Source organism: Microcebus murinus, chromosome 11 (genome assembly GCF_040939455.1).
Source record: "Microcebus murinus isolate Inina chromosome 11, M.murinus_Inina_mat1.0, whole genome shotgun sequence".
NCBI lineage: Eukaryota > Metazoa > Chordata > Mammalia > Primates > Cheirogaleidae > Microcebus > Microcebus murinus.
Genome location: NC_134114.1, coordinates 55,786,399 through 55,801,300, shown reverse-complemented (window position 1 = coordinate 55,801,300; position 14,902 = coordinate 55,786,399). Strand labels below are relative to the sequence as shown.

General features: G+C 34.0%; 1 protein-coding gene across 2 annotated transcripts in view; it reads left to right on the top strand.

Annotated features, from left to right (window-relative positions):
• Window positions 1–10,272, top strand: part of TBCA (tubulin folding cofactor A) — a 70,446-nt gene extending 60,174 nt beyond the window's left edge. Inside the window, exons 3-4 of one of the 2 annotated variants that reach the window (XM_076008137.1) lie at window positions 8,392–8,474; window positions 9,995–10,272. In XM_076008137.1, the coding sequence (XP_075864252.1) occupies window positions 8,392–8,474; window positions 9,995–10,046 (135 nt within the window). In that variant the 3' untranslated portion in view covers window positions 10,047–10,272. Of the gene's footprint in view, window positions 1–8,391; window positions 8,479–9,994 lie in introns of both variants that reach the window. The other variant, XM_012738329.2, reaches the window with a different exon arrangement.
• Window positions 10,273–14,902: the final 4,630 nt, after the last annotated feature.

Here is a 14,902-nt window from a genome sequence, read left to right as displayed (position 1 = left end):
ATAATTTGATCAGGAGTTTCTCACAGGCCGATTCTCCAAAAAGTACTCAGATTTTCTTTTTGTTTCTTTGAGACAGAGTCTCACTCTGTTGCCCAGGCTAGAGTGCCGTGGCGTCAGCCTAGATCACAGCAACCTCAAACTCCTTCCTTCTGCCTCAGCCTCCCGAGTAGCTGGGACTACACGCATGCACCACTATGCCTGGCTAATTTTTTCTCTATATATTAGTTGGCCAATTAATTTCTTTTTATTTATAGTAGAGAGGGGGTCTCGCTCTTGCTCAGGCTGGTTTCAAACTCCTGACCTTGAGCAGTCCACCCACCTCGGCCTCCCAGAGTGCTAGGATTACAGGCATGAGCCACCACGCCCGGCCTCAGATTTTCTTTTAATCAATAATAAAAATATGGAAAATAACTTTCAGTTGTCCAAGAAAATATTTTTGTCTATTGATATGTACACTCAGGTTTATAAATAGTCTTCCGTTAGTACACTTGCTTTTTTTTTTTTTTTTGAGATAGAGTCTCGCTTTGTTGCACAGGCTAGAGTGAGTGCTGTGGCGTCAGCCTAGCTCACAGCAACCTCAAACTCCTGGGCTCAAGTGATCCTACTGCCTCAGCCTCCCGAGTAGCTGGGACTACAGGCATGTGCCACCATGCCCGGCTAATTTTTTTCTATATATATATTAGTTGGCCAATTAATTGGTTTCTATTTATAGTAGAGATGGGATCTCGCTCTTGCTCAGGCTGGTTTCGAACTCCTGACCTTGAGCAATCCGCCTACCTCGGCCTCCCAGAGTGCTAGGATTACAGGCGTGAGCCACTATGCCCAGCCTAGTACACTTGCTTTTTTGTTTTTTGTTTTTGTCATAGCAAATTATAAAATGTATTCAGAGAGCTCTCATATATCCTTTATTCTTCCTCCCCCAATATTATCATCTTGCATAATTACAGTACAGTATTCAAACCATGAAATTGACATCATCGGTACACCATGAAGTTTACTAATAGTTCACTCACACTGCACTAATCTGTGTGTTTGCATATATAGTTCTATGCAATTTTATCATGGATAGCCTTTGCAGCTACCAATCAAGATGGAGGAACTAGTCCATCACAAGGCTCCCTTCCGCTACCTCTTTATAGCTACCACATCCTCTCTGTTCCCTAAATCCTAAATAATTACACTGTTTCAAGAATGTCACACAGCATGGAATGGACTCATATATAATAGTATATAACCTTTTAAAACTGACTTTCTCCACTTAGCATAATGTCCTTGAGGTCTTGTTGAAATTGTTGAGCATATCCATAGTTTCTTCCTTATTATTGCTGAATAGTAATCCATGGTCTGGGTGTACTACATTTTAACCATTGAAGAACATTTGGATTGTTTTACAGGTTTTGGCTGTTATGAAAAAAGGTGCTATGAACATTTGTATACAGTTTTTACATGAACATAAGTTTACATTTCTCTAGGATAAATGCCCAAAAATACAATTGCTGGGTTGTATTAGTGCATTTTTGATTTTTTGGTGTTTTTTTTTTTGAGACAGAGTCTCACTCTGTTGCTCAGGCTAGAGTGCTATGGCATTAGCCTAGCTCACAGCAACCTCAAACTCCTGGGCTCAAGCGATCCTGCTGCCTCAGCCTCCCAAGTAGCTGGGACTACAGGCATGTGGCACCATGCCTGGCTAATTTTTTAAATATATTTTTAGTTGTCCAGCTAATTTCTTTCTATTTTTTAGTGGAGACATGGAGACGGGATCTTGCTGTTGCTCAGGCTGATCTCGAACTCCTGACCTTGAGTGATCCACGCATCTCAGCGTCCTAGAGTGCTAGCATTACAGGCATGAGCCACCGTGCCCAGCCTGCAGTTTTGGTTTTAAAAGAAACTGCAAAACTCTTTTTCCAGAGTGGCTGTACCATTTTATGTTCCCACCAGCAATGTGTGAATGATTCATTTTCTCCACATCTTCACCAGCATTCAATGTTACCACTATTTTCTTATTTTAGCATTTAGCCATCCACCTATATGTTAGGTGATATCTCATTGTGCTTTTAATTTGCATTTCCCTAATGGCTAATAGTGTTGAACATTTTTTCATGTGTTTATTTGCTGTGTATTCATGTCTTTTGTCCACTTTCTAATTGGATGCTTTGTTTTTCTTTAGAGTTTTGAGAGTTCTTTATATATTATAGATAACATGCCCTTTGTCAAATACATAGTTCACAAATATTTGTTTGTAATTTGTCTTTTTAACCTTTTAACAGGGTCTTTCACTGAGCAATGATTTTTAAATTTGAGAACATTCAATATGTCAATACTTCCCTTTATGAATCATACTTTTGGTCTCAAGTCAAAGGTATCTCTGCTAGTCCTAGGTCCCAAAGATTTTCCTTCTTTTTTTCTGTCCTAAAAGTTATGTGGTTTTTTTGTTTTACCTTTAAGTCTTTGATCCATTTAGAGTTGATTTTTTTTTTTTTTTTGAGACAGAGTCTCACTTTGTTGCCCAGGCTAGAGTGAGTGCCATGGCGTCAGCCTAGCTCACAGCAACCTCAAACTCCTGGGCTCAAGCAATCCTCCTGCCTCAGCCTCCCAAGTAGCTGGGACTACAGGCATGCGCCACCATGCCCAGCTAATTTTTTCTATATATATTAGTTGGCCAATTAATTTCTTTTTATTTATAGTAGAGAAGGGGTCTCGCTCTTGCTCAGGCTGGTTTCGAACTCCTGACCTTGAGCAATCCGCCCGCCTCGGCCTCCCAGAGTGCTAGGATTACAGGCGTGAGCCACTGCGCCCGGCCTAGAGGTGATTTTTATATGCGGTTTAGTTTGAGGTTCATCTTTTTGCCAATGAATATCCAGTTGCTCTAGCAGTATTTGCTGAAAGGGCTCTCTTTCCTCCATTGTATTGCCTTTGTACCTTTGTCAAAAAACAGTTGGATGTATTTGTGTGGGTCTATTTTGGGGTTCTCTCTTCTGGTCCTATAATCTTTATCTGTGCCTTTACCAGTACTGCACTGTCTTTATTACTATAGCTTTGTAGTAAGACTTCATTAGGAAGGATGAGTCCTCTTACTTTATTCTTTTTTTTCCTCCTCAAAATTGTTTAAGCTATTCTAGTTTATTTTGACTTTCCATATAAATTTTTAAATAAGTGTGCCTATGTCTGTAAAATACCTTCTGATAGGAATTGCATTAAACCTGTAGATCAGTTTGGAGTGTATTCACATCTTTTCTGTGTTGAGACGTCCAGTCAATGAACACGGTAAATCTCTTCAATTTATTGGTTCTGATTTCTTTCATCGACATTTTGTAGTTTTCAGCATACAGATCCCACACATGTTATAGATTTATACCAAAATATTTCATTTTCTTTGCAGCTATTATGAGTGGTATCATTTTTAATTTTTGTTTCCACATACAGTATTTGTTGTTAGATATAGAAGTACAATTGATTTTTTTGTGTGTTGGTCTTGTAACCTGAGAACTCACTTGATAAACCCCCTTAATTAGTTCTAGAAATTTTTTTGTAGATTTCTTCTGATTTTTGTACATAACAATCATATCCTTTGCAAAAAGGGACAGTTTTATTTCTTCATTTCCCATTGTATATCTTTTATTTCTTTTTCTTGCTTATTATGCTGGCTAGAACTTAACAATACTACAATGAATAAGAGTGTTGAGAGTGGACATCCTTACCTTATTCCCAATCTTAGGGAGCAAGCATTCAGTCTTTTACCATTAAAGTTCATATAATGTTAGCTATAGGTTTCTTGTAGATGATCTTTATCAAGTTTCCCTCTGCTGAATGGTTTTGTCATGGGTATTAGATTTTGTCAAATGTTTTTTCTGTGTCATTTGATAAGATCATATGAATTTTCTTTCTTTGATCTGTTGATATTGTGGATTACATGGATTTATTTTTAAATATTTAACCATCCTTGCATACCTGGAATGAATCCCATTAATCCCACTTGATCAAGTATGTAGTTCTTTTTATCTATCACTGGATTCAATGTGCTAATTTTTTGTTTGAAGATTTTTGTGTCTAAGTTTGTGAGGGATAGTGGTCTGCAGGTTTCTTTTTTTATACTGTCTTTGTCTGATTTTGGTATCAGGTTAATATTGGCCTCATAAAATGAGTTGGGAAATAACCCCTCCTGTTCTGTTTTCTTGAAGTATTTGTGTAAATTGCTGTTAATTCGTGTTTAAATGTTTGGCAGGATTGTCTAGTGAACTCTTCTGGGCCTAGGGAGTTTTTTTTTCAGAAACTTTTAAACTATCACTTCAGTTTTTTTAATGATTATGAGACTATTTAAGTTATTGGGTGAGTTTGAGTGGTTTGTAGTTTTTGAGGAATTGGTCCATTTCTTCTAATAATGCTTAATTTATGAGCATCTTGAGTAATAATATTTCAATATTATTTGTTATATTTCTTTATTCTCCTTTTAATATTTGCAGGATCTGTAGTGATATCCTCTATTTTGGTACTTCTTTTGGTCATTTGTGCATTCTCACTTTACTGAAGGTTTATCAGTTTTTTGTTTTTTATCTTTTTAGAAAACCAGCTTTTTGTTTCATGGAGTCTTATCTATTTTAAATTTCGTTGATTTCTGCTCTTACTGTTACTATTTCCTTCCTTCTGCTTGCTTTGGGTTTATTTTGCTCTTTTTATTCAACTTTTTTCGAAGTTCTTAAAGTAAAAACTTAGATTATTAATTATAGACCTAATGTAAGCACTTTAGTGCTATAAATTTCCCACTGGGTACTGCTTTAGCTGCATTCTATAAAATTTGACATGTTATATTTTCATTTTCATTTATGTATTTCTTTGAGACTCCCTTGTTGGCCTATGGGTTATTTAGAAATATGTTATGAAGATTTTCTTTATGTTATTTCAGTTTTACTCCATTATAGTCAGAGAATGTACTGTATAAGATTTCAGTTCTTTTGAATGTGTTGGGGGTTTTGTTTGTTTCATTTTTGGTTTGGGAGAATTTTGGTTTGTTGGTTTGTTTGGTTTTGTTTGTTTTTTGTTTTTGTTTTTGTTTTGACCCAGGATATGGTCTCTATTGTTTAGTGCATTACTGTAGTAAATGTTGTGTCTTCCATTTTTAGGTAGAACATTGATTCTTCTTCTTAAGCAGAATGTTTTATAAATGTCAGTTACAGCTTGTTGGTTGATAGTGTTGTTCAGTTTTTTATATCTTTGCTGATTTTTGTGTAACATTTCTATCAATTGCCAAGAATAGGATATTGAAATCCTCAAATATATGTGTGAATTTGTCTGTTTCTCCTTTCAGTTCTGTCAGTTTTTGTTTTATGTATTTTAAAGCTCTGTTGTTTAGTGCATAAACATTTAGGATCACTGTTTTCTTGGTGGATTGATCATTTTATGATCCTGTAACATCCCTCTTTGTCCCTAATAATGTTTTTGCTCTGAAGTCTACTTTATCCATATTAATAATAGCCACTCCTGATTTTTTTAAGTTAAAGTTTGTATGACATATTTTTTTCCACTTTTTTATTTTCTATTTATTTCATTATGTTTGAAGTGGGTTTCTTATAGATGGCATGTAGTTAGGTCCAGTCTGTGAATCTCTGTCTTTTATATTTACACCATTCACATTTCAAGTAATTACTGATATGTTAGAGCTTAAGGGCCCAAATTATTTTTGACTCCTTGGATTCTTCTTACAGTCTTAACCATTGAGCAATAACCACAAAACATGAGTCAAATGGATTTCTTGACATGTGAGCATATAACATTTTACCACCATATAAATGAGAAAGACTTAATCATTATTCCAGTAATCTCTGTAATACTCTGGAGCTCAGTCTGGCAAACTAATGCAGTTACCACTGACTGCAGAGGCAGCCAGTAGCCAATATTAGAGTGTCTATAGGTTATTACAGCTATAAGTATAGACAGCTTCTGGTGAATGATCTGGATCATTAAAGCAGCTAGAAAGTTTATCCCAATAAAGCAATAGCCTGAGGCTTGAATGACATTGGATAGATTATTTCACAGAACTCTTCTTTCTGAAAAAATCAAGAACTGCCAATTAGGGTATTTTTTTCCCCAATTTATATGTTTGACCATAAAGGAAATTGATCCAATTTTAGGTTCAGCAGTTTATTCAATGTTGCAGTCTGAACCTTGCTAAGCGTCCCCCAACTTCCATTTTACCTGAATAACTACCAAAAAATAATCATAACGTTTTAAAAAAACTATTATACATCAGTAGGACTGCATCCTATTATATTCCCCAGAGGCTCCTTGTACTTCCCAATGTATGCCAAGATCCTGATTTAACCTCAGTTTTATCATAGTCAACATTAGATTAAACGTATTTTAAATAGAGGCACCATTCATTTGAATAGAACCCCCCCAAGGGAAGCTCTTTGAAGGATAATGTTCATTTAGTTAAGTTTGTATCTTTATAATTACGCCTCATATACTGTCTTTTAAATTATTCCTGAGAGTTGTAATTTATTTTTACAAGGTAAAATATATGATTTATGGCTTTCATGGAGATGTGGTTTATGAATTCAAAATTATAGTCATCAGTGCATTCCTTTGGCTCCCTGTGGCATGATCTTCTCGAGGCAATGTCAAATGTTTATTTTCATGTTTATGCCCCTATACTTGATTAGAGAACACAGACCTTTTTTTCATCTTTGTACCTCCTATACCTAGTAACCTGCAGACATATTGAAACCTATTAAATGAATTAGGGTGGTATATAGGAGAGACTGAGCTTTGGCCCTGCTTAAGTCAGAGTCTCATTTTGGTAGACTAATTGAAAATTCTTTCCCTGAAAATATTTTAGACAGCATTGTTTAAAGTTCACTTTAGTGACTAAAGCTTTCAAAAAATTTTTTATAAGTATATATTTTGATTTTTTGTGGGTTTAATTCTTTATCATCATTTCATCTTGTTTAATTCCTATAAGCTGTGAAGGGAATTCCATAGAAGAGGAAATATGAATCACCCAATATGAAATGTTCCTGTTGCAGATTTTTCATATGTATTCAAACTAACTAGATACACAAAAATAATTTAGTAGCATAGATTAAATATCTAGGTATAGCATGATCAGCTCTGAGGTAAAGTCATGATCCTATGTTTGAAATTTTCAACCTGTGCCTTATTGTAAAAGATTTATAAGTTCAGCAGATTTCCACCTGAGAAAATAGATATAGATAGAAAATATAATTGTATATTATAATTCTGATTTTTGTCTACAGTGTGAACTATGACCAAAGTATTGGGGAAAAAAGATGATACTAGGATTAAAGTTTCTATGAAAATACAGTGTTATTACCATTAAATTATGTCTTTCCTTTTTAATTTATATGAGCTGGATAATCTTAGTAAAAGTTTAGATTTTGTACCCATTTATTTGAAGGTCTTTGACCAAAGGTTATTTTTTGGAAATAAATATTTAGATGATCTCTATGTCTCTTTCTGAGAATAGTTTAAGGAAGTATGTCTTCCTACTACCTTAAGAAAAAGTCTTACTTGAGTTCCAGCATCTGATATTAACTTACTCACTCTCTTATTGATTGGGTTTCCCAGCCATTGATTGGATTTTTTTCTTCCTTTATGATTTGATGTGTTATACTCCTGCTTTGAATGGTGAAGTTTAAGTCCAGAAAGATCCTCTAGAATAAGTATTCCTGTGTTTAATTCTGTAGTGTCTGCCTTCAGGAGGAAATAGGCAAGAAGTTCAGATTCAGAGGGGTGCCACATTGGTAATTTGGCTCAAACTGCATGGGGAGAATAATCTCTCTCCTAAAATGAAGCACAAGGATAAGTAATAACTTTTTATGCATGATAAGCATCAAAAATATGAACCTGCTGGTCTTTGCTTTTCATTTTTCTTTACCTCTGTCTTTGAGTGAGAACCTCCTGCAGTGTGCACACAATGTGATCAATAACTCAATAACGTTTTTCATGCAGTAATTATCTCCATGTGATATTATCTGAACACTGTTTTTCTTTATTACTCAAAAGATGCAGGAGATATTTATATAACCAGCTGATCCCATTTTGGATAAAGGTGCTTTGTGACAGCAGGGGAAATAGTTTATTTTAAATAGCCTTTTTAAATAAATGCTCTATGAAAAGCTTTTCCAGTTAATTTTCACTTAGCATGAGAAGATGATTACCAGAAAGGTTTAGTTCTAAAACTTGTACTTTGTAGATTTTATAGTATGTTGGTCTCTTTTTTCTAACTTCTAAGAAACACAATTTAAAATATTGAACCATTTCATATAACCTCCATTTTTTTCTGATTCTTCTAAATCGTTAGATATTTACCAAGATATGAGTTAAACACCCGTAAGTCTGCCATGTCTACATGTCTCACAGAGATTCTCGTTATAGGCAGAGATCCTGCAAGAGTCCCGGATGATGATCCCAGATTGCCAGCGCAGATTGGAAGCTGCATATACCGATCTTCAGCAGATGTTAGTAAGTAAAGACTTCTCTGTCTTATGTTTAAATTTTTTTTTCAATCCAATACATGGAAGGCCAAAATTTTAAACATTTAACACTGAGAACTATTTGGAGGTATTTTTTATTCACTTGCCTTGTATATCCATATATTTTTAAATAAATAATGAAGTTTAAATTATATTTTGAGTTATGCCTCCAGTGAAAGCACTGTTTTCTAGCATGTTCATTCTATTGTCCAGCAGTATCTTGAATTATTTGGTTTTCATACATAAAGTTCTTTTTTTGCACATTACAGGAAAGTCGAGTGTTTGAAATTTTAAAAGATCCAATGTTTCAAATGAATTTGAATCCTTATCAAAAGGATCTGGAATTCTTTCAGGTTCAAACCTAAGTCAGTTTGAAAGAGGGAAATAAAACCTGGTAATATTAATATAAACAGTACCCCTCAGATTAACTTGGAGCTGGGATAACACTTATAAATGCCTTGTGATACAGAAGATAGTTAAAGCAGGAAATAATTACTATGTTAAACTACTACGTAAGACAGGAAGCACCACTTTTTTCTCTCATGAATCTAGTAGCTGAGAAAATAATAGAAATTGCTTGAAAAAAAATATCATCTTTGGATGATATATTTGTATATGAAGATGTATTCAACAATATCTCAACCCTCAAAGAGCTTATATTTACTGACAGAAAATAAAGACTTAAGGTGTAATAAAGAGGTTTAAGAAATTCTTACCTATAGTTTGAATTAAGCAAATTCTCCATCTTTTTCCTTTAATTTTTCATATTAAATACACACATCTTTTATTCCCTTTTCTCTGTAACTGTATATCTCCATCTTTTATTGACCTGACATGAATTACTGACCATAGTTTCATTTAAAAATCAAACAAAATTTCCTTTGTATAATAATTTAGATGATATTATTTCATTTATCTGTTATAATTACAATATATTAGTAAAAGTTTCTTGTATATCAGTATCATGGAAAAACTCAATCTTTAAATATTAGAATATGAAAGTTGATGTATTTGTTTCCTTTAGTGCAGGCTATGTAATATCATTAACAAGCAGGCAATTCACTTTTCTAATTCAAAGATTGCATTTAATTATGGTGTAAAATCAGTAGCCGCCTTTGTCACTGTGAATAGTTAGAGGATTATTTTGGCTTGAATGTTGTCATATCTATAATATGTTAGCAAATCTTTTTGACTTTTCCCTTTGATGTGATAATGATGTGTTGACAAAATGACAATAAAAATTTTTCTTTAAATTTTTCTGAGGTTTTTATCTTAGTTAATGCCAATAGCTTTAGATGGCTGTGTTACTTTTTATATGACAATATATTATATGAGAATATACAGTGAAACAAAAGTAGAACTGTGGGAAACTTGTGGAATTAATACCAAATTTATTTAAGACTTAGGATCCTTTTTCTGTTACTTTTTGAGTTATTTACATTAATGGTTTGTAACATTTGAAATTTGAAAAGGATAAACTTAATTTTTATTATATTTCATTTCAGGAAAGTGAAAAAGACTTGGAAGAAGCTGAGGAATATAAAGAAGCACGTTTAGTACTGGATTCAGTGAAATTAGAAGCCTGAAACTTTTCTGTACAGGGTATTTTTAGCATAAAATCCTGGGGTCCATTCTACAATTCATTGTTTTTGACCACTGCTGTATTCAAGTAGTATGAGAATGTGATTCTTTTTAACCAGTTGCATATATTTTTCTTTGCCTAATTTAATGTGTCAAATAAATGAGTTCCTCTAATAAAATTGTTTATTTCATACCTTACAAATTTTTTTAAGTAATCTTTTATTATTAAATCACATAGACTTTATGACAGAATTAAAATGTGTTAGGTTGTGTTTGAAGGCTAGATATTTTGCCTCATAAGCATGGATTGAGTTAAAAATAGGATACCATTTTTTCAGATAAAAATCCAAATTTTAGCCAACCACTCTAGTACATGCCTATATTTCTAGCCACTTGGGAGGCTGCAGCAGAAGAATCACTCGAGCCCAGGAGTTCCAGGCTATAGTCCACAATGATCGTGCCTGTTAATAGCCACTGCATTCCAGAACATAGCAAGACCACGTCTCAAAAAAAATCTAAATTTTAAGCACTTTATTCTGAATAGGGTACAACTGATAAGGAACAAACACTCTAAATAAAGGCTCATACATTTATCCCTTTGCAAGGAAAGTAAGTCTAACATTTCTGTTGCTATAAACTAATGAGAAACATTTAAATCTTTTTCCAGAAAGAAGATTTAAGCACCAACCATTTAGATCTTCAAATAAGATTCTTATGAACAAGGAAGAATTGAATTGTATTTGAAAACATTAATGGCTATTGCCCGTGATGTGCTGGAAAAATGTTTAAAGCCTCCTCAAAATGGAAGGGGAACCTCTGATTTGTAGCTTTTGCCAATTTCTGTGGTATAAATACTCCCACCATGACTAATTTCAAGCTACTAATGTGACATCAGTGAACACAGAGGTGGGAAAATTCAGGCCAGCTCCACAATACACTGGCTATGGCCGAACCTTGATTATCTTGGTTGACTGGGGAAAAAGAGTATCATTTTGTCACAAAGTATTTTTCCAGTACAATTGTAGACCTATTACCTAATTGTTTGAGTTTATTTTCCAAAAATAAGTGACAACTCATTTAGTCTTCTTATTTTTCTAGAAAATGTGTGTGAACTTTAAATGACCAGCCTAACATGAGCATTGATATCATGAACTAAAATACTACTAATAGCGTTTAAACTGTAAAACTCACAATTGGAAAAAATGAAAACTTGGTCCTGCCATAAAATACTTATGGTGGTAGTATAGTTGGTTTGATTTTGGCAGTTGCAAATAATCACTAGAAACCTTAACATGTACTTATTAAACCTGTCAAGATCAGAAAGGAGAAAAATATTATCCTTTTCTAATGTTATTTCTAATGGGTTTTATTCTTATAAAGCACAGAATATATCATTTATAAAATAAACTCTTACTTACACATGTCAAAAATTACTTCATCAGAAAATAGCATACATCAGAAGCATTTCTAAATTGAATGTCATCTCAAATATTACATGCCATTTTAAAAGTATTTGAAGTGAGAGGAAGAGTTGAGAAAATAAAAGCTATAATTATAATATAAAATTTGATAATAAGGTTTAATATTAGAGATTTTAGCACCAAAGGAATTGAAACTCTTTAGATTATTTTGGAGTTGAAATCAAGCACCAGAACAACAGATTGGCTTGGGGTGAGGGTTAGGGGTCATACTTAGTTTTTCAAGCAGGATCTTATTTAAGTATTTTAGAATTTTTTTTTTAAGTATAACATCTCATTATATATAACCACAGTGGTTTCTTGGCCAATTAAAGCTTGAAGAGAACAGAACATTAAATACATATATATTTGTTGTGTTCCAGAGGAAAAATACAAGAAACACTGAAGATGAAGTTTTGTAGCCAGGACCTAAATCTTGGTTGCTAAAAAAATTATTTTGTTGCCAAAAGCCTAGAAAAGAACTCAATGACAACATAGATGAAATGAAATATAATATATCTTTAGAGAATTCCTGTCTCAACTATAGATTTTATACTTGCTCTCTCTCCAGGTACTAATGAGAAGCACAAGAAGCTTAACATTCTGTGAAGGTTTTATTTCTAGGAATTTTTGACACATTCCACTTACATTTTTATGGCCATCCAGAGGCACATTAAAATAAGAACAGTTGTAATAGTTTCAGCATTAACTTGTTTTTATTTATTTATTTATTTATTTATTTATTTATTTATTTTGAGACAGAGTCTCACTCTGTTGCCCAGGCATGAGCCTAGCTCACAGCAACATCAAACTCCTGTGCTCAAGCTATCCTTTTGCCTCAGCCTCCTGAGTAGCTGGGACTACAGGCATGCGCCACCATGCCCGGCTAATTTTTTCTATTTTTGATAGAGACGGGGTCTCACTCTTGTTCAAGCTGGTCTCAAACTGCTGAACTCAAAATGATCCTCCCACTTCAGCCTCCCAGAGTGCTAGGATTACAAGTGTGAGCCACCACACCCAGCCTTGTTTTTAAGTTTTTATTTAAAACCTTATATCTATGTAACAATAGGTAGAAATGCCAAAAGTAATTTTGCCTTTTCTTCCTGCCCCAACACCTGACTCCTAACCAACATATAGTTGTTGCTCAATAAACATTTGTAGATTGAGTGGAAAGCAAGAACACATCTGACCTCTGAAGTAGGAGAAAGAATGCCGAGAAGGATTCTATCACATCACAAACACACTTAACATGGTGCTTTTCAAACTTTTGATCGCAAACCACAATAAGAAACACATTTTCCATTGTGACCTACTACATATATAAGTGTGGGTATGTGTGTATAAAACAATATGTATCATTACTATGTATAATTCCTCTGACGTTTTCTGTTCTGTTAACATTTTTTAATAGTGATCATGACCACTAGTTGATTTCACCACCTGCTATTAGGTCGTAAAAAACACTGCCTAATATAATAATATAATATTCTATTTATTAAACTAGTCTCAATGAATATGTGCAAATGTTGCACACATTGCAGGTATAAAGTGCAATCACTTGTAATATGCCCGTAGTCCTTGCATAAATACAAAAGCTTCCATAGGGAAGGCAGGCAGAACAAAGGTATACAAATGACAGATATAAGTGATAAACCTAACTCACCTGTATTTTTGTGTGCAGCAAATGGTGCATTATTTCTATGAGTGTGCATGGGATAAAGAAATAAAGGTATAAATACAAGGTGTGTAATGAGAAAAGTGACCAAATCCAGGCTGGTTCTAATGCCACTGAGAGCATTCCTAAGCCCTAGCACATTCACTTGTACTTTCGTGGCTAATCGGAAAATCAGTCCTAGAAAATGAAAGTATTCTGTCAGTGGTCTTGGACAGGGGCTTTCTGGCTTGGCTTTTGGGACATTTACATTTCTGGATGAGTATTAACATTCTAAGAACTAGGTTGTCCTTTTTTCTCCTATTTTGTACCATGTTGATAAGTCTTGTTAACACTTCATTAAGAATGGAACTTGTGGAGAGCGGAAAAAAGCACACTTCTAAAATAAACACGTGTTTGTTTTGTTTTATAAGTAATGGAAACAGGTTAAAACAATATGCTAAATGTTCACTTAACATTTCTTAACTTGCTTGTCAGCAACATTCAAAGCCTAATATTTAAAAATTGCTTTCATACCTATACCTGTGCACTGAATCACTTGCAAATTGAGCAGTCAAACCTGTTTAAATCACTTTGCAAACTTCATTACATTACTTGGCTTTTTAAAACTCCTATCAAATTTAATAAAGACATATCCTACAGCTAGTTATCACTTAAATCTTATTATTTGGTCATTTAGATAAACCAAGAACAGATTAATCCTTTCTTTGGTGGCATTAGGGCCTTTAAATGTCAGTATAAACTTGACAAGTGTGTGAGAGCAAGAGCTGTGAAGCATTTGTTATTAAAGGGTTAATCAGATCATTTAGTCCTTGAAGCTCCTTTGAGTGCATTAGCTGGAAAGAAATTGAATAGTTTAGGAATAGTATACTATGAGACAAGCCATAAATATTAGTGTACTTGAAATTTTCAAGAGTGCTTCATAAAATTCTACATTGCACTCCACTGTTTGTCTTCCTGTGCTTGCAATATGGGATGTATTGGTTCGTGTATTGGACTGTTGCACAGAAGGGTATAATTAATCTATGTTGCAGTAGATCTGTATCTTTCTTATATTGTGTGCTTTCTGTTGGCTGCTGGCTAGTTGACATGGTACTTTCAAAGTTTGAGGGGAAAATATTTTCAGTAGTTAAGATTTTTAGTGCACAAGAGCTCTTTCAAAGTAATAAGAAAAAGTCCCCAGTATAAAAAGTAGACAAAGGATAGAAACACATAGTTTACAGAAGAAGAAATACAAATGGATAGTTGTTTTTTTTTTTTAAATGTCATCTGTGAAATAATTAGAAGCAATGAGGAAATTAAAGTGAGTATTTAAAAAATATAGAGAATTGTTATGGGTTGAATTATGTCACCCAAAAAGATACATTGAAGTCCTAAGCCCCAGTACCTCAGAGTGGAATCTTACTTGGAAATAAGAGTCCTTACAGAAATAATTAGTTAAGGTGAGGTTTTACTAGAGTAGAATGGGCCTTAACCCAATGTGACTGACTCCTAAAAAGACATTGTGAAGACAAGGCAGATCACGTGACAAGACAGATCAGAGTTATGCAGCTGCAAGGAACAGCCAACATGACACAGAAGCTAAGGGAAAGGCATGGAACAGATTCTCCCCTAGAGCCCTCGAGAGAGTGTGGCCCTGCTGACACCTTAATTTCAGGCTTCTAGCCTCCAGAAATCTGAGACAATAAATTTCTATTGTTTTG